Source organism: Heterodontus francisci, chromosome 7 (genome assembly GCF_036365525.1).
Source record: "Heterodontus francisci isolate sHetFra1 chromosome 7, sHetFra1.hap1, whole genome shotgun sequence".
In the NCBI taxonomy this organism is placed as follows: Eukaryota; Metazoa; Chordata; class Chondrichthyes; order Heterodontiformes; family Heterodontidae; genus Heterodontus; species Heterodontus francisci.
This window is the reverse complement of record NC_090377.1, coordinates 41,454,387-41,473,957: the sequence shown is the minus strand read 5'-3', so window position 1 is coordinate 41,473,957 and position 19,571 is coordinate 41,454,387. Positions and strand designations below refer to the sequence as shown.

Here is a 19,571-nt window from a genome sequence, read left to right as displayed (position 1 = left end):
GTTAATGCTTTCAAAAGTAGACCACAATATAGTGTTATGAAAGGTCAACTTTGTGACATGAATATGTTTTAAAAACTGTGATTTTATTTTAATGAGCTTAAGATGGAGTCTGGAAGGTCGGTTAACCTCATATCAACTCTGCTGAAGGACAAGACAGAAATCTTGGTTACCAGGACAACAGAGAACACAAATCAAAGACTTTTATTGAAGAAACAGAGACTGCAGGGTAACACCTGAAGAACAATTGATTTCACCCTCACAGACTTCTGGGTCGTAAACAAGGAGTCAGTGATTCTGAAGATGCAAATGTACCAGGTACCTGTGAACATCTGAGAACAATGGAAGGCCCAGGTGGCTCTGCGAAACCAGACTTCTGGACGTTGCAAACTGGAATAGGACAATAAGCTATTGACTACTGGGAGTCCAGATAAATTTAACAGATTTTCAGAAGGTAGAGAGACTGTTCTGACGTTCCAGCTTGCAAAACGAAGGGCTGGTACCTTCTTTCCTTTTTTTATCGTGCTGTTTGGTGCAGTGTTGCAGTCCGCTTTTCAGGCAACGACCCTGAGCTCCAAGCACCCATTGAAGCAGGTGGACTGTGGCGGGACAGAACCTTATTGACTGGGGGCTGCCCGGTTTGAGGCGGGCGGTAGCTGTCCAGTGAGGTGTGATGGCTCCTCCCACCGACAAAGGCAACCCGTGGCGCCCAATCTCTAGGCCAATTGAGCTGGACTTATAACCCGTAACTGTTGCCTTCTGTGTTGTTTCGGTTGCTGTAAGGCGACTATGGAGTGACCTCTCCATGGCACATGCCTGGGCGAATGTATGGGGGTTGTGAGTTGCCCAACCGTCAAAACCCCCCTCTCGGCCTTTCTGGTAGGGTCCAAAGGAGTGCAGAGCACGACGTTTGGCACCGGTATGGCTGCAGGAACTGCCGGAAACACACCAAAGGTGACACATGACCGTCTACGGGATTCCGCTCCGGATGTTCTGTTAGGGTTTGCTCCCTTAGCCTTGGACTCTCCCGAGACGCCCACAAGGCAGTGGGGTTGTCAGGGCCCCTGCTCAGGCATAGGTGGATGCCGGTGGGAGGAGGGGGTGCGAGGGGGAGGGGTGGAGGGAAGGGGGTGCGAGGGGGAGCTGGGAAGGGGGGTGCAGGGGGGTGGGGGGGTGCAGGGGAAGGGGGTGCAGGGGGAAGATGGTGCGAGGGGGGAGCTGGGAAGAGGTTGCGAGGGGGGGAGGGGGTGGGGGAAGAGGGTGCGAGGGTGGAGCTGGGGGGAGCGAGGAAGGGGGTTCAGGTAATAAAACATTTTGTTTTGCAAGCTGGAACGTCAGAACAATGTGTCCTGGCCTGTCGGAAGACCTTACACAAATCAACGATTCTCGGAAGTCCGCCATCATTAACAACGAGCTCAGTAGACTCAATGTGGACATTGCAGCACTTCAGGAGACACACCTCCCTGCGAGCGGATCTCGAAGAGAGCAACACTACACCTTCTACTGGCAGGGTAGGGATCCTGAAGAACCAAGACAGCATGGAGTGGGCTTCGCCATCAGAAACTCTTTGCTCAGCATGATAGAGCCACCTTCAAATGGCTCAGAACGCATACTGTCCATCTGACTGCTCACTGCCTCTGGTCCAGTGCACCTACTCAGCATCTATGCTACTCCCCACCTGAAGCTAAAGACCAGTTCGACAAGGAACTCCATAATATCATTAGTAGCATCCCCAATACCGAACATCTGTTCCTGCTGGGGGACTTTGATGCCAGGGTTGGGGCCGACCATGACTCATGGCCCTCCTGCCTTGGGCGCTATGGCATTGGAAGGATGAATGAGAATGGACAGAGACTGCTTGAGTTGTGTACCTATCATAACCTCTGCATCACCAACTCGTTCTTTCACAATAAACCCCGTCACCAGGTTTCTTGGAGGCGCTCAAGATCAAGTTGTTGGCACCAGCTGGACCTCATCGTTACAAGGCGAGCCTCTTTAAACAGCGTTCAAACCACACGCAACTTCCACAGTGTGGACTGCGACACTGACCACTCCCTGGTGTGCATCAAGGTTAGACTCAAACCAAAGAAGCTGCATCACTCCAAGCAGAAGGGCTGGCCGCGCATCAACACGAGCAGAATTTCTTATCCACAGCTGTTACAAAAATTTCTAAATACACTTGAAAAAGCCCTTCAAAACACTCCCACAGGGATGCAGAGACCAAGTGGGCCCACATCAGAGACGCCATCTATGAGTCAGCTATGACCACCTATGGCAAACGCGTGAAGCGGAATGCAGACTGGTTTCAATCTCACTTTGAAGAGCTGGAACCTGTCATAGCCGCTAAGTGCATTGCACTGCTGAACGACAAGAAAGCCCCCAGCGAGTTAACATCCGTAGCACTTAAAGCAGCCAGAGGCGCTGCACAAAAACAGCCAGGCGCTGCGCAAATGACTACTGGCAACAACTATGCAGTCATATTCAGCTGGCCTCAGACACCAGAAACATCAGAGGAATGTATGATGGCATTAGGAGAGCTTTTGGGCCAACCATCAAGAGGATCGCCCCCCTCAAATCTAAATCAGGGGATACAATCACTGACCAACGCAAGCAAATGGACCGCTGGGTTGAGTACTACCTAGACTGTACTCCAGGGAGAATGCTGTCACTGAGACCACCCTCAATGCAGCCCAGCCTCTGCCAGTCATGGATGAGCTGGACGTACAGCCAACAAAATCAGAACTCAGTAATGCCATTGATTCTCCAGCCAGCGGAAAAGCCCCTGGGAAGGACGGCATTACCCCTGAAATAATCAAGAGTGCTAAGCCTGCTATACTCTCAGCACTCTACGAACTGCTTTGCCTGTGCTGGGACGAGGGAGCGGTACCTCAGGACATGCGCGATGCCAATATCATCACCCTCCATAAAAACAAAGGTGACTGCGGTGACTGCAACAACTACCATGGAATCTCCCTGCTCAGCATAGTGGGGAAAGTCTTCGCTCGAGTCGCTTGAAACAGGCTCCAGAAGCTGGCTGAGTGTGTCTACCCTGAGGCACAGTGTGGTTTTCGAGCAGAGAGATCGACTATTAACATGCTGTTCTCCCTTCGCCAGCTACAGGAGAAATGCTGCGAACAACAGCTGCCCCTCTACGTTGCTTTCATTGATCTCACCAAAGCCTTTGGCCTCGTCAGCAGACGTGGTCTCTTCAGACTACTAGAAAAGATTGGATGTCCACCAAAGCTACTGAGTATCATCACCTCATTCCATGATAATATGAAAGGCATAATTCAACATAGCAGCACCTCATCAGACCGCTTTCCTATCCTGAGTGGTGTTAAACAGGGCTGTGTTCTCGCACCCACACTGTTTGGGATTTTCTTCTCCCTGCTGCTCTCACATGCATTCAAGCCTTCAGAAGAAGGAATTTTCCTCCACACAAGATCAGGTGGCAGGTTGTTCAACCTTGCCAGTTTAAGAGCGAAGACCAAAGTACAGAATGTCCTCATCAGGGAACTTCTCTTTGCTGACGATGCTGCATTAACATCTCACACGGAAGAGTGTCTGCAGAATCCCATCGACAGGTTTGCAGCTGCCTGCAACGAATTTGGCCTAACCATCAGCCTCAAGAAAACGAACATCATGGGACAGGATGTTAGTAATGCTCCATCCATCAATATCGGCGACCACGCTCTGGAAGTGGTTCAAGAGTTCACCTACCTAGGCTCAACTATCATCAGTAATCTGTCTCTCGATGCAGAAATCAATAAACGCATGCGAAAGGCTTCCACTGCGATGTCCAGACTGGCCAAGAGAGTGTGGGAAAATGGCGCACTGACACGGAACACAAAAGTCCGTGTGTATCAAGCCTGTGTCCTCAGTACCTTGCTCTACGGCAGCGAGGCCTGGATAACGTATGTCAGCCAAGAGCGACGTCTCAATTCATTCCATCTTCGCTGCCTCCGGAGAATCCTTGGCATCAGGTGGCAGGACCGTATCTCCAACACAGAAGTCCTCGAGGCGGCCAACATCCCCAGCTTATACACCCTACTAAGCCACCGGCGCTTGGGATGGCTTGGACATGTGAGCCGCATGGAAGATGACAGGATCCCCAAGGACACATTGTACAGCGAGCTCGCCACTGGTATCAGACCCACCGGCCGTCCATGTCTCCGCTTTAAAGACGTCTGCAAACGCGACATGAAGTCCTGTGACATTGATCACAAGTCGTGGGAGTCAGTTGCCAGCGATCGCCAGAGCTGGCGGGCAGCCATAAAGGTGGGGCTAAAGTGTGGCAAGTCGAAGAGACTTAGTAGTTGGCAGGAAAAAAGACAGAAGCACAAGGGGAGAGCCAACTGTGTAACAGCCCTGTCAACCAATTTTATCTGCAGCACCTGTGGAAGAGTCTGTTGCTCTAGTATTGGCCTTTATAGCCACTCCAGGCGCTGCTCCACAAACCACTGACCACCTCCAGGCGCTTACTCATTGTCTCCCGAGACAAGGAGACCAAAGAAGAAGAAGAGAGACTGTAAGAAAGGAATCAACCAGTTTCCGCCTCAGAGGTGACTGTAAGAAAGGAAGACAATCAGCGGTAGCAGTTCGAGAGAGAGAAGGAGAGGGAACAGCTACTCTGGGACGCCTTATACAGTAAAAGGCTGTGAAGACTTGAACCTGTTTTGAAAGTTGAAGCTTGCAGAGTAGAAGACTGACATGATCATCAGGAATCACGTTATTCAAGAATGTCCAGGTCGGAAGTGCTCAAAGAAGTGACCAAAAAGGACATTGGTTTTGAAAAGGTTTGGGAGATCCAATCCATTGCCACAGGGAGGAGTTTAGGACTTTTAACCGTAAAGATTTCGCCATCAAAGAGGACTGTGTAACATATAAGTGTGATATGAGGTTTTCAAGTGAGGTACTTGCAAACTGCTATTCAGTTAATGGGGATTTCTTTTAGTTTTGTTGTTATTTGTGGGCTGAATAAATACTTTCCATGAAAGCTTATGTTTAAACAAATTTCCCAATAATTTGAATATTTCTCAATTTGCTGATACTATACTCATACTTTTTCTGACTTAGGCCCTGTCCACCAACAGTTTTGTGCTGCAGAGTTTGCCCACTAACAACCTGATTGAGAGCATGCAAATTTGCATAAGAATGACACTATTTCGAACAAGAGAGGTGAGCTCTCCCCAGCGTTTTGGCCAATATTTATCCCTCAACCAAAACCACTAAAATGGGTGATCTGGTCATCGACACATTGCTGCTGAGTGCGAAATTGGCAGCCGCGTTTTCCTACATCACCATAGTGACTACATTTCAAAAGTACTTCATTGGTTGTAAAGCACTTTGAGACATTCTAAGGTTGTGAAACATGCTATATAAATTCAAATCTTTCTTCTTAAAGAAATAACTTGTATTTGCAAAGTGCTTTTGATGTCCTCAGATGACATTTCAAAAGTACTTAATTGGCTGTAAAACGTTTTGGGATATCTTGAAGTCATGAAAGATGCTATATAATAAATACAAGTCCTTTTTCTTTTTCACAACTAATAAATTAAGACCCTCATACTTTATAGGGTTTAATCCGATGAGTCTGTGTTTGACTCCAGTTCAGGACTGAGTGGATGAAGGAATGGTGAACTGGGAATTCTCAGTCCTAAGCCTGTGGATCTATTGTAATTTGCTCTTCAGTAATGTGGAAAGTGATGGGATGAAATAATTTACACCCAACCAATTAGTCATCCCTCTCACAACCAAAACAGCAGAAGCACTCAAAATGCATCATCAGGGATGCTGTGTGAATGGGGAGTCTGAATGTCAAGTGGGACACTGGGATTTGAACTTCGGACATAATTATATATTGTAAAATATCTTTAATGTCAGTAGCTCCTGGAATAAATTAAGACTTGCCACAAAGAGAAAGCTTTTATGAACAAGCTGAGTTGTGTGTTATCCAAGTATCCTTCTTGGCTGGGCAGTCAGCATTGCAATGTACCATATCTATGAAAGATTTTAGATATTTCACGTTGATTGTTTTGGAAGCAACAGAACTACTTTTTCATTTTTATTTGCTCTGCTGTAAGGGACAATGAGATAGATCTTGACTTTGTGCAATAGTGTCAAGTGGATCATCGTCAGTTGGCAGCCCTTTTTACCTCTCTCCTGATTTTTGCTTCCATTGAAGTCAATTGGTAGAGAAGTCAGGCTGCCAACTCACTATTGCCCGTTTTACACATGCACAAAGTCAAGAACCACCGCAATATGTCTTTATCTATAATATACATTTCACTTCATTACAAAAACAATATTGCTGGCAGTACTTGGCTGAAAGATGTTTCTAAACAGAATTAAGAAAGCCAATAAAATTTTTTCTCAGAAGTCAATTGCCACATATTGCTTCTGTGACCATATACAGTGATTTCTATAACTAGAGAGTCTGATATCAATTTAAGGCAGCATTTATATTTTTATCACACACCCCAATTTTTTAAGAATCTATGCTGCATTATTGTGGGCGATGCGTACTGCTGCCTTGCATAACCCCTTCTTGCTCAGTGTTATTTACATTGGCACTAATGTATAGTCCCATCATTTCTTGCTAAGTGATGCTTCCTTGCTGACATAGTGTTACGACTGAGGCGGGAGCAATGCACTGTCAATTCAGTCCCATCACTCCACAGGTCGCAGCATATTATTAAAGTTTTCCCACCTAACCGGAAAACAGCCGAATTAAACACTCCAGTAACCCCCAGAATAAAACAGACCAAACCAGGTATCTTTAGACAACAACAAATTAACTATTTATTAAAAAATAAATCTTAAACTCTATGAAGATAAACCTATGTCTAAAGACCATATAATTCCCCCATTCGCACACATACACTCAAATATCAATGGTTAACTGTTTTTTTAAAATTATGTTTTAAAAATTAGCTGTTTCTTCAGAATAAATAAATAACTGGGTTACAAGTCTTTGTGGGTTACGTTCCCGATGGGTGAGGTATCCTAGTGTAAAAAAAAATCAAATGCCACTCAAAGTCTCCACGCAGTCTTGATGAAACAGTCCTTCAGTAAATAGGCATTCAAAGCACTTCAGTTGCAGCAGGCATCAAACAGATCTTTAAACAAGGAGTATAGCAATAGGTCCACTCGGATTTTAGTCTTTCAGTTGAAACTTTACTGTGAATTCCAGAAAACACAATCAGTCAAGAGAGATTCAATCTTGAAGCAAAGACTTCTTGAATTGGAAGTAAAGAAAATGAAGTTTGCTCCTTCCAGCAATACAAATGGTCTCTTCAAAGGGTTTTTTCTCCTTAGACAATTAACATGGCCTGTAGCTCATTGTAGAATTTCTGCTGAGAGAAATAGACAGCTCCTTCCTCCAGTGAGCACGCTTTGCTGGTGTGTCTCAAAACTGGTTTTAGCTCGTTTTTACTCACAGTTAAATTGCAACATTACACCATGTGACCTCTCTCTCCTACTGTTGCCTAGGTAATAAGTGCAGCTGTGGCACACTGTTCTCAGAAATCTAAACCTTCTCTCTCTGTCTTAAAGGTACACTGTTTTTAAACAGAGGAGAAAAAAATACAGTTCTGTGACAATAGCTGTACTTATAAATAATGTATAGGCATTGTATATAAAATTCCCTGAAATGCAGAGTTGGCCTGCAGACTGAGAAAAAAGTTAATAATTTATGTTGCACCATGCCAAAGGAATATTTCTTTAAGGACTACACCATAAGCCTTATTTTGTTCTGTAACAGTGCAGAATGTTAAAACTTTAGCCCCAAAAATGACTATTTCTTTTTATTTTTTGATCTCCAAATTTTTATTTCATTTGGATGGGGAGGTTTACTTACTGGATTGCTAATTATTTTTTAAAACATTAATCTGGTTTGACGCTGCTTGCTGGTAGCCAAACTGCTACTTTTGCCATGTTTAAAATACCAGAGACATGTTCAGGATTGGATTTTGCCTCAGACTCTGGGGGCTGCATTTTAAGAGTCTGGCGTCGAAGTAGACGGCGGACATAATAACATTCGGCCCTCCTGCACGGGCACCACATCAGGGAGCCGCGGCGATTTCAAATGTGGCGGCACATTAGCATGGCCATGCACTCGCCACCCACGAAGACGTGGAGGCAGCAGGCGAGCTGCCACAGGCAACGGCATCCAGCACCAATGTGCAGGCGCCAGTGCCATTTTTAAAGGGCATACAGCAGTCAATGCACATTTAAAATTTAAAGGGACAAGTAAGTTTAAGTGTCCTAAAACTAAATTAAATAAACGTACATAGAAACATAGAAAATAGGAGCAGGAGTAGACCATTCGGCCCTTCGAGCCCGCTCCGCCATTCATTATGATCATGGCTGATCATCCAACTCAGTAACCTGTTCCCGCTTTCGCCCCATACCCTTTGATCCCTTTAGACCCAAGAGCTATATCTAACTCATTCTTGAAAACATACAATGTTTTGGCCTAACTGCTTTCTGTGGTAGTGAATTCCACAGGCTCACCACTCTCTGGGTGAAGAAATTTCTCCTCATCTCAGTCCTGAAAGGTTTATCCCGTATCCTTAGACTATGACCCCCGGTTCTGGACTCCCCCACCATCGGGAACATCCTTCCTGCATCTACCCTGTCAAGTCCTGGTAGAATTTTATAGGTTTCTATGAGATCCCCCCTCACTCTTCTGAACTCCAACAAATATAATCCTAACCGACTAAATCTCTCCTCATACATCAGTCCCGCCATCCCAGGATTCAATCTGGTAAACCTTCGCTGCACTCCCTCTATAGCAAGAACATCCCCCCTCACATAAGGAGACCAAAACTGCACACAATATTCTAGGTGTGTCCTCACCAAAGCCCTGTATAATTGCAGCAAGACATCGCTGCTCCTGTACTCGACTCCTCTCGCTATGAAGGCCAACATACCATTTGCCTTTTTTACCGCCTGTTGGACCTGCATGCTTACCTTCAGCGACTGGTGTACGAGAACACCCAGGTCTCGCTGCATATTCCCCTCTCTCAGTTTATAGGCATTCAGATAATAATCTGCCTTCTTGTTTTTGCTACCAAAGTGGATAACCTCACATTTATCCACATTATACTGCATCTGCCATGCATTAGCCCACTCACTCAACTTGTCCAAATCACCCTGAAGCCTCTCTGCATCCTCCTCACAACTCACCCTCCCACCCAGTTTTGTGTCATCAGCAAATTTGGAGATATTACATTTAGTTTCCTCATCTAAATCATGAATATATATTGTGAATAGCTGGGGTCCAAACACCAATCCCTGCCGTACCCCACTAGTCACTGTCTGCCATTCGGAAAAAGACCAATTTATTCCTACTCTTTCTTTCCTGTCTGCCAACCAATTTTCTATCCATCGCAATACACTACCCCCAATCCCATGCACTTTAATTTTACACGCTAATTTCTTATGTGGGAATTTGTCGAAAGCCTTCTGAAAGTCCAAATAAACCACATCCACTGGCTCCCCCTCATCAACTCTACTAGTTACATCCTCGAAGAATTCTAGTAGATTTGTCAAGCATGATTTCCCTTTCGTAAATCCATGCTGACTCTGTCTGATTCTACCACTGTTCTGCAAGTGCTCTGCTATAAAATCTTTGATAATGTACTTTAGAATTTTCCCCACTACTGACGTCAGGCTGACTGGTCTATAATTCCCTTGTTTTCTCTCGACCTCCCTTTTTAAATAGTGAGGTTACATTAGCTACCCTCCAATCTGTTCCAGAGTCTGTAGAATCTTGGAAGATGACCACCAATGCATCCACTATTTCAAGGGCCACTTCCTTAAGTACTCTGGGATGCATACCATCAGGCCCTGGGGATTTATCGGCCTTCAATCCCAACAATTTCCCCAACGCCATTTCTCTACTAATACTGATTTCCTTCAGATCCTCCCTCTCACTAAGCCCTGTGTTCCCCAACATTTCTGGTTTGATGTTTGTGTCCTCCTTTGTGAAGACAGAACCAAAGTATGCATTTAGTTGGTCAGCCATTTCTTTATTCCCCATAATAAATTCCCCTGTTTCTGACTGTCAGGGACCTACATTTGGCTTCACCAATCTTTTTCTCTTCACATACCTATAGAAACCTTTACAGTCAGTTTTTATGTTCCCCGCAAGCTTACTCTCGTACTCTATTTTCCCCTTCTTAATCAATCCCTTGGTCCTCCTTTGCTGAATTCTAAACTGCTCCCAGTCCTCAGGTCTGTTGTTTTTTCTGGCAAATTTATATGTCTCTTCCTTGGATCTAATGCGATCTCTAATTTCCCTTGTAAGCCATGGTTTGGCTACCTTTACCGTTTTACTTTTGTGCCAGACAGGAATAAACAATTGTTGCAGTTCATCCATGCGCTCTTTAAATGTTTGCCATTGCCTATCCACCATCATCCCTTTATGTAATGTTTCTCAATCCGTCATACCCAACTCGCGCCTCATACCTTCATAGTTTCCTTTACTAAGATTCAGGACCCTTGTCTCAGAATCAACTACGTCACTCTCCATCTTGATGAAGAATTCTGTTGTATTATGGTCACTCATCCCCAAGGGGTCTCGCACCATTAGATTGTCAATTATTCCTCTCTCATTACACAATAACGAGTCCAGGATGCCCTGTTCTCTCGTTGGTTCCTTAACGTATTGGTGCAGAAAACCATCCTGTATACACTCCAAGAATTCCTCCTCCATTGTATTGGGACTAATTTGATTTGCCCAAGCGATATGCGATTAAAATCACCCATAACTACAGATGTTCCTTTATCGCATGTATCTCTAATTTCCTCTTTAATGCCATTCCCAACATCACCACTACACTACAGGTCTATATACAACCTCCACTAATGTTCTTTGCCCCTTAGTGTTTCTCAGCTATACCCATACAGATTCCACATCATCAGAGTTAATATCTTTCCTCACTATTGCGTTAATGTCCTCTTTAACCAGCAATGCAACTCCACCGCCTTTTGCTTTTTGTCTGTCCTTCCTAAATACTGAATACCCCTGGATGTTCATTTCCCATCTCTGGTCACCTTGCAGCCATGTCTCCGTAATCCTGACTATATCATACCCATTTACATCTATTTGCGTGACTAATTCATCCACTTTATTGTGAATGCTCCGCGCGTTAAGGCACAAAGTCTTAAGGCTTGTCTTTTTAACACTATTTGTCCCCTTCCCGCTATTTTTCACTGTGGCCCTGTTTGAATCTGGCCCTTGATTTCTCTGCCTATCACTTTTCTTATTCCTCTTACTGTCTTTTGTTCTCAACTTTGATCCTCCCTCTTCTGACTCCTTGCAAAGTTTTCCATTCCCCTGCCATTTTAGTTTAAACCCTCTCCAACCACTCTAGCAAATACTCCCCCTAGGACATCAGTCCCGGTGCTGCCCAGATGTAACCCGTCCAGTTTGTACTGGTCCCACCTCCCCTCGAACTGGTCCCAATCTCCCAGGAATCTAAAACCCTCCCCTTCACACCATCTCTTCAGCCACGTATTCATCTGATATATCCTGCTATTTCTACTCTGACTAGCAAGTGGCACTGGTAGTAATCTTGAGATCACTACCTTTGAGGTCCTACTTTTCAACTTACTTCTCAGCTCCCTATATTCTGCTTTTAGGACCTCATCCTTTTTTTTACCTATGTCATTTGTACCAATGTGTACCATGACCACCGGCTATTCACCCTCCCCCTTCAGAATGTCCTGTAACCGCTCTGAGACATCCTTGACCCTAGCATCAGGGAGGCAACATACCATCCTGGAGTCTCTTTTGCGGCCACAGAAATGCCTATCTATTCCCCTTACAATTGAATTCCCTATAACTATTGCATTCCCACACTTTTTACTCCACGCACTCTCCCACCCCCTAATGGAAAATCACAACATTCCTGCCCTTTTCCCTCCTGGAGTACAGATGTAAAAATGTAACCTCCCCCCTGCCCACCAGTAGGTCGGCACCATTGCTCTTTACCCCTTCCCAACAGCGCCCACCCCCCACCCCCCCCACCAACCAATCCACAGCATTTTAACCCCGCTTTCCACGTCCTGCACAGATTTTAAAAAAAATCCTCCTGCCCCCTCCCCACAGGGGTTGTGCCATGTATCCCTGAACAGGAATTCGAAGGCGCAGCATTATTGGCTGCCCGAATGAGGATTGGTGCGGTGGTTAAGCAGGCGACGGGGCCTAAATCAGATATGTAAATTAGTTTACATATTTAAATGGGGGTCCCGTTGCCGGGCGGCGGGGTGGCCGCTACGAGGCCTTTCTGCCTCCGTCAAGATCAGCCCAAGGCCTGTCGCTGTCGAGGTCAGTGGTGGGCCTCTGCCGCACTATTCTTCATTGCCCCCCCACCACTGTTCCCAACGGTGGAGGGGCTTTAAAATCCATCCCTGGATGTTCACAGTTTCACAACTAAATGCCAAACTATTGCAGCATGGTCAACACAGACAAGGTGTTACCTTGTTGGTAATTAATTTCAACAAGCTATGTAAGTGCCATATTACAAAGCTGGTTGGGGGGAGTTAGTACCAAGGTAATAGGCAGAGCTATGTACTAGCTTGAGACAAATCGATATTACTTCATGGGGTAAACAAACTGTGGAGCACTTATCTGTACTATCATATAACACCATTATTGTCATTTAGAAACCATGGTTGGGATTTTACAGGCACATTGGAGACAGGCTGGGAGGCAGGATGGGTGGTAAAATGGCTGCGGAAAGCGACGGGAACGGAGCCCGACGTCTTCCCGCCATCATGGGATATTTCCAAAGGCGGGAACAGCAGCAGCTCAGTCACCCGCTGACTGGAGGTGGGACTCATTTAATCCAGGATTTAACCCGCAGTGGAATGGCCTACCTCTGCTTGGGGAGACTGCCAGGCACATTGAGGCGGTTTCCCGGTGGCTTCACAGGAGAAAGGAACCCTTCCTTCCCGGAGGCTCCTGTCCCACAGGGGTGCCTTTGGGTGGCAATGGGTGCCCCGGTGGCTCTGACGCCACCTCTGGAGGGTTCACCACTCTGATTGCCGGTGCCTGCCTGCTTGGCCCTGGCACATTAAAAATATTTCTCACGGCCCTTTGTGGGCGCCTCAACATGGAGGTGCCCTCTCCTCCTCCGTGCAGCCTCAGCAGCGACAACCTCTATCGGTGGTGCTGCCAAGGCTGCAGAGATGCTGGCTCTCTGATTGGGCCAGCAGCTCAGGGAGACAGGCCGCTGTCGTTAATCCCCTCCATGGTCCCACCATTCACCTTCGCGGGCTCGTGACCCACATTTGGTCATGGCAGGGGGACTCGTGGCATGCTGGAAAAATTCTGGGCCAGGAAACAGTTATATGTCAATGAAACAAAACTCTATATCTTTGTTGAGACTCTTTAATGACATCAAAGATATGGGACTAATTCTGTTGATTGAAAGGAACGCTTCCTGGAGTAAACGTAGAATTTGATTGCGCATTTTCATATTTCCCTCTGAGCACAGATTCTTGAATGCTAAGAACTGCATTGGCTCTCTAGAGTAGGGAAGTTCATTTCCTCAGAATATTCCAAAGGGTTTCAAATCTAATGTATTACTTTTGAAATGTAGCCACACTGGTTTTAAAGGTAAGCATGGCAACCAATCTGTGCAAAAGGTCCCACAAATGGAACTGAGATAATTGAATCAATTAATCTGTTACGGTAGCATTAGAATATTGGCCAGGGAGCTGGGAAAACTCTATTTTTCTTCAAATAATGCAGTGTTGTCTAAAATAAATCACTAACTAGCCATAGATGACAACGTTTTATCTACAAATTTCAGTAAAAAATACCTGACCTAAATTTACACAATACAGGTAAATGTATTTACCTCTGTAGCCTGGATTTCACCTTTCTGAGGTTAATTTCATTCTGATGTCAGCTACAGGGGATCTCCAGTGGCCAGCAACAGTGATGTCAACAAGAGGCTAAGCAGCCAATTGCATTGAAGAATTCTCACTGACAGTAAATCAGGATGTGCAATGCAGTGATTATCCTTCACCTTTAAATCATTTTAAAGAGAATGAAATAAAGATTGGGACATTCACATGTGACTTAAGATAGAAGTTAAAATATTATAAATTTAAAAAAATATGCTTTATTATTTCAAATACATATATAATCTTTTTATCATAATGGAGAAATTTGAAATTCCAAAAAAATAAAATTACTTTATCCGGGTCAGAGAGGTTGTGCATCAATCATTATGACTTAGTACGCTGTTAAAAACCCAGTTACATCTCATTCAAAAAGATGTAACTTTCTCCTCAGGGTTTTACAGAGAACCTAATTGTGTATAAAGTGGAAGTTAACATAAAATCAAGTGATTTCTAAGGTTTCCAACTGTGAAGATTTCAACAGCGCACTCTGTGGAGGAGCAGGGAATCACTGACAGCAACTTCTGGATTTCTGGGTTTAACTGGGTTTAAGATGCCAGAAGCTGCTGTTAGTTTCACAGTTGTAATGATGGCGAACACTGACAGTTTCACTGTCATTACAACTGCAAAATCCGGACCTACAAAGCAGTTCAAATAACATGGTGGAATGATGTGAATGTGGTAGATTGTGCATGGAACTAACAGCAAATGTTTTATAAATATATTAAGAGAAAAAGAATGGTAAAGGGGAATGTAGGTCCATTAAAGATGCAAGTCTATAATGGTTAATAAGGAAGTTGAAGATTTGTTAAATGAGTACTTTGCATTTGTCTACACAATGTAGCATGAGGACAAAAAAGCAGTAGTATAAGCAAACCTAAAAATAAGTCAAGGAATGGAACATAATGGATGTAATGTGTGATGTGATGATGTCTGGTGCTGAACAGTTCAAATCCAAGGAGCAGTTGTTTCAGATTTTCACCATATGAATGCCTCAGATGAAGGAATAGAGAATTGTGTATCCAAGTTTGCAGATGAGACTAATTTAGGGAGGCACAATCAGTAATGTGGATGGGAGATGGAAGCTATAAAGGAACTAAGTGAGCAGATAGATGGATTTCAATGTGGAGACATATGACATCTTCCACTTTGGATCTGAGAAGACAAATTGGAATATTTTTTTCTTCATTGTGAGAGAATAGGAGTAACTAAGGGATTTAGTGTTCCATATACACATCACTGAAATCTAGTGCACATGTAAAAAAAAAACAAAAAGGCTAAAGGAATGTTGCCCTTCATCTCAAAGGAGTTGGAATTGTTACGACCAAGGTGGAATTCAGTCCCATTACTCCACAGGTCATAGCATATCAAATGTACTTTCCCACTTACCGAAGACTACCCAAATTAAACACTGTATTTTCCCCCAGAATAAAGCTCACCAAACCAGGTTTCTTTAAACAATAACATTAACAATTTATTAGAAAATAAATAATAGATCTTAACTACTAATGAGATAAATGTATGCATGAAAATACCCTTATTCCCTTAACCCTCATGCACACACACTTACGTTCAAAAAGAAACAATTAACTGGTTTCAAAAGGGGGTTTTGGATTATAATATTTCTTAGGAATAGAAGGAATCGTAAAATAGATTGAGATTCACGTTGTGGTAGGATGTTTTCTGTATAGTGAGGTGCCCCAGAGTCAAATAGTCAGATGCCACTCAAAGTCTCTCCAGGCGAGGTTGATGAACAGTCTGTGATGGGTAGGTGTTCATGGCAATTTAACTGCAGCAGGGTAGGTGTTCATGGCAATTTAACTGCAGCAGGCATCACAGAGGTCTTCCATCAGGGGTGTAGCAACAGGTTTTGAAGCAGTAGTCTAGCAGTAGAAGAATTCTTCAGATTTCAGGATTTTCTTAGAACACAGGAGGTAGCAGGAATCTCACTGGATGCAGAAATTCTTCAGAGACCGGAGGCAACAGGAATCTGCCACCTTTCAAATGCAGACTTCATTTTCAAGAGATGTGAGTCTCCTTTACAAACAGAGGTAACTCTTTTCTGGGTCTTTTTCTCTGGCTGCAGGCAGGTCAAACAAAGATTTCAAATGCCTGCTCTTTGTCCAATTCACAGGCTTTTTAAAGGGTCCAAAGTGAAAAAAGCACCTTCGTGAACATGGTCACATGTCCATAGTGTCTCCCCCTTGTCACTCAAGCTGCTCTGAAGAAAGGTCAAACCCCTGTGATTTCCTTGAAACTGCTGGCCTTCCTGTCCTTTTACAAGTTTAACTTCCTTTCAAAACACCCATAAAGTTCAACTCTTTGTTCTGAACTTCCTTTCAAAACATTGCTGGAATTCCAATTATTTTTGCAGGTGTCTTTCACTGAGCAACATACTTTTAGCAGTTTTTTTTTGAAACACATAGAAGTCCAAGATTTTAGTACCAAAAATAAAACCTTTTGTGACAGAATTCAAAAGTCAGAAAGTGATGCTTCAGTTGTTCAGTTGCTTAGTCAGACTCCATCTGGAGTACTGTGTTCAGCTTTGGACACTGCACATCAGGAAGGATATATTGACCTTGGAAGCACACAAAGGGTTGTGACAATCTGGAACTCTCTCCCTCAAAAGGCTGTGGATGCAAGGTAAATTTAAATTTTCAAGCCTAAGATTGATAGATTTTTGTTTGGTAACCGTACTAAGGGATATGGAACAAAGACAGATAAGTGGAGTTGAGGTATAGATCAATGATCTAATTTAATGGCAGACAGGCTGAAGGGCCCAAAATAGCCTATTCCTGTTCCTATGATATTTTAGAAAATGTTAGGTCTGTAGTAATTATGCCTGTAGTTTGCACACAAAAATTGATGGAGTGCTTTACTCCATTTGCCTCCTTACTTTTCTAATGTATATTTTTTGGCAGGGCAGGAAGGTAAAAATTTATTCCCTCTTCCATTTCATTCACAATTTCTCACAGTTATGTTACATAGCTTGGGACTGCATTCTCCTTCATAGGAAGGCAAATCAGCTTTAGCTCTAAGCAGTTCATCTTTCTCAAAATGAAGCGCCTTATTGTTTCCTTGAGTCTGAATGTTTATGCAAATGATGATTTACTTTCACCAACTTGTACAAATGAATAATATAAATATACAGACTGCTGTATTGGCTTAAATCAATCAATCATCTTTCTCCATTGCCTAAATTGAACCCATTTGAACACTGAATGCCCTTTTGATTAATCATTTACATATTTCCAGCGAATGATTCTAAGTGAGTTGTTTCCAGTACTTTGATAAATTAAGATGTAAAATGCAAATAGTAGTCAGTTGACAGTATCTGCAAAGTAAACTCTTCACAGTATTATTAATGCTGAAACATTGTTGCAAATCGGGAGTTATTCAAAGGTCTTCAACTACCTTTGGCTGTCAATTCCATTTTAAACATGAATATTTTATAATTTTTTTCACAAACATAGACAGATGAATTGTTATTATAAATGCTGTGTGTAGATACTTGGATATCTAAAAATTTTGAGCCTAGCACATTAAAATGTGGAAGTGTTGGAATGCACTAATCAATGAGCATAAATGTAAGTGGTAACAAATAGGGTGTATTTTTGCAATTACTTGATTTTTCCAATGAAATGTCTGATGTATGGAGATATACAAATAGAAAGAAAGGAAACCATTTTCCACTTTCATTTTCCATTAGGTACGTTTGGAAAACCACTGACTGGAATAAGTGCCAGGTGATGCCTCTACTCAGTCAGCAGGACCAGCGCAGAAGCAATCAATCAACCTTGTGTGGAGGTGGCATACAGACACGCGAGGTTTACTGTGCACAGAAAACAGGGGAAGTTAACAAACAGAAATTAAAAGAAGGTATTGTAATCATGCATACATATCTGATATTTCCCTTTTTGTAGGTATAAAAGATTTGATTTATATCGTACCATAAATGCACATACAAGCCTCTCCTTGGAGATTACACAACTGGGAGGACATGTTGGTGTGTGGGAAGGTTTGGTTTGATCATGATGGTGTGGGGCAGGCTTGATGGTTCAGCTGGTCTTTTCCTGCTCATCAATTTCACATGTTCGTATAGATCTCTATTCATCTCTACTGGGTAAAGCCTTAGAGTGAGATTCCCATTTAATAATATGTATATAGGATATCTTATCACTAAAAGTGCCAAACTACATATTATCAAAAGCAGAAATCTTTAAAGTTTATTCACCTGATCCAGCAGTTGACTTCTGCCAGAATTTCTGATTCAGTTTGTTCTGGTACCTTTCATTTTTATCACAAAACAGAGAACCACAACTACTATTAAACAGTTTAGCACGTTTTATAAGAAGGAATACCACTGAGTAGTGACTGGTAATTCTAAGACTTGAAAGTGGTGTATATACAAAATGACAATACATGCTGCAACAGCTTTTAATCGTTTGAGTATTGTAAAATATGTGTACATTTTAAAATACAGTAATATTTTCTTTCACATCATCTGCTAAACAATTTAGATTTAGTTATAATTTTTATAAAGTAGAACGAGAGAAATTGACATTGCTAAATTCATAGTATTCTGAGAATGGAAGAAAATATGGAATCATATTTGCCACATTGCTTTTGGGATGTCACTGGATTCCTTGCAGGGTTAAAATATGGACCTATATTTGTGACTTCCTGCAATGCTGGTTCCACTATTCAAAGACTATATCTGTGCTGGTACTATTCTCCCCATGTTCATCTCACGAATGTGTCTCATAAAATATGATGTATCAGCAGTAATTCTCATTTTCACATTTAGAAGTGAATACACTATATCCATCTTCATCTTCATCTCTATCCATTGACTATAATCTGTCAACCATATGGTTGTTTCTGTCTTTTCATCCTGTGTATAATTTATCGGCTTCTTTGCTTGGCTGCCCATCTTCATTAAAAGCAAAATACTGCAGATGTTGGAAATCTGAAATAAAAACAAGAAATGCTGGAAATACTCAGCAGTCTGGCAGTATCTGTGGAAAGAGAAGCAGAGTTAACGTTTCAGGTCGGTCACCCTTCTTCAGAACTGACAAAAAATAAAATTGGATAAAAAGGTGGATTCAAAATTGGCTTAGCTGTAGGAGACAGAGAGTGATGACAGACGGCTGTTTTAGTGACTGGAAGCCAGTGTCCAGTGGCATACCACAGGGATCTGTGCTGGGTCCCCTATTGTTTGTCATTTATATCAACGACATAGATGACTATGTTGGGGGTAGGATCAGTAAGTTCGCGGATGACACAAAGATTGGCTGAGTGGTTAACAGTGAGGTGGAGTGTCTTAGGTTACAGGAAGATATAGACGGGATGGTCAAAAGGGCAGAAAAGTGACAGATGGAATTTAACGCTGAAAAGTGTGAGGTGATACACTTTGGAAGGAGTAATGTGACACGGAAGTATTCAATGAATGGCCTGACACTGGGAAGTTCCGAGGAACAAAGGGACCTTGGCGCATTTGTCCGTAGATCTCTGAAGGCAGAAGGGCAGGTTAATAGGGTGGTGAAAAAGGCATATGGGACACTTGCCTTTATCAATCGAGGCATAGATTACAAAAACTGGGAGGTCATGTTGGAGTTGTACAGAACTTTGGTAAGGCCACAGCTGGAGTACTG

The 19,571-nt window shown here is 43.1% G+C and overlaps 1 protein-coding gene and 1 long non-coding RNA gene across 7 annotated transcripts in view; one reads left to right on the top strand and one right to left on the bottom strand.

Annotated features, from left to right (window-relative positions):
• The window catches only part of thsd7ba (thrombospondin, type I, domain containing 7Ba), a 953,049-nt gene that overhangs the window by 355,007 nt on the left and 578,471 nt on the right, over positions 1 to 19,571 (top strand). For all 6 annotated transcript variants that reach the window (XM_068035032.1, XM_068035036.1, XM_068035034.1 and 3 more), the window contains exon 6: positions 17,627 to 17,796. In XM_068035032.1, coding sequence (XP_067891133.1) covers positions 17,627 to 17,796 — 170 coding nt within the window. The remainder of the gene's footprint in view (positions 1 to 17,626; positions 17,797 to 19,571) is intronic.
• Positions 18,152 to 19,571, bottom strand: part of LOC137371934 (uncharacterized) — a 65,481-nt gene continuing 64,061 nt past the window's right edge. The window contains exon 3 of the long non-coding RNA XR_010975318.1: positions 18,152 to 18,935. This is a non-coding gene — a long non-coding RNA (uncharacterized lncRNA). The remainder of the gene's footprint in view (positions 18,936 to 19,571) is intronic.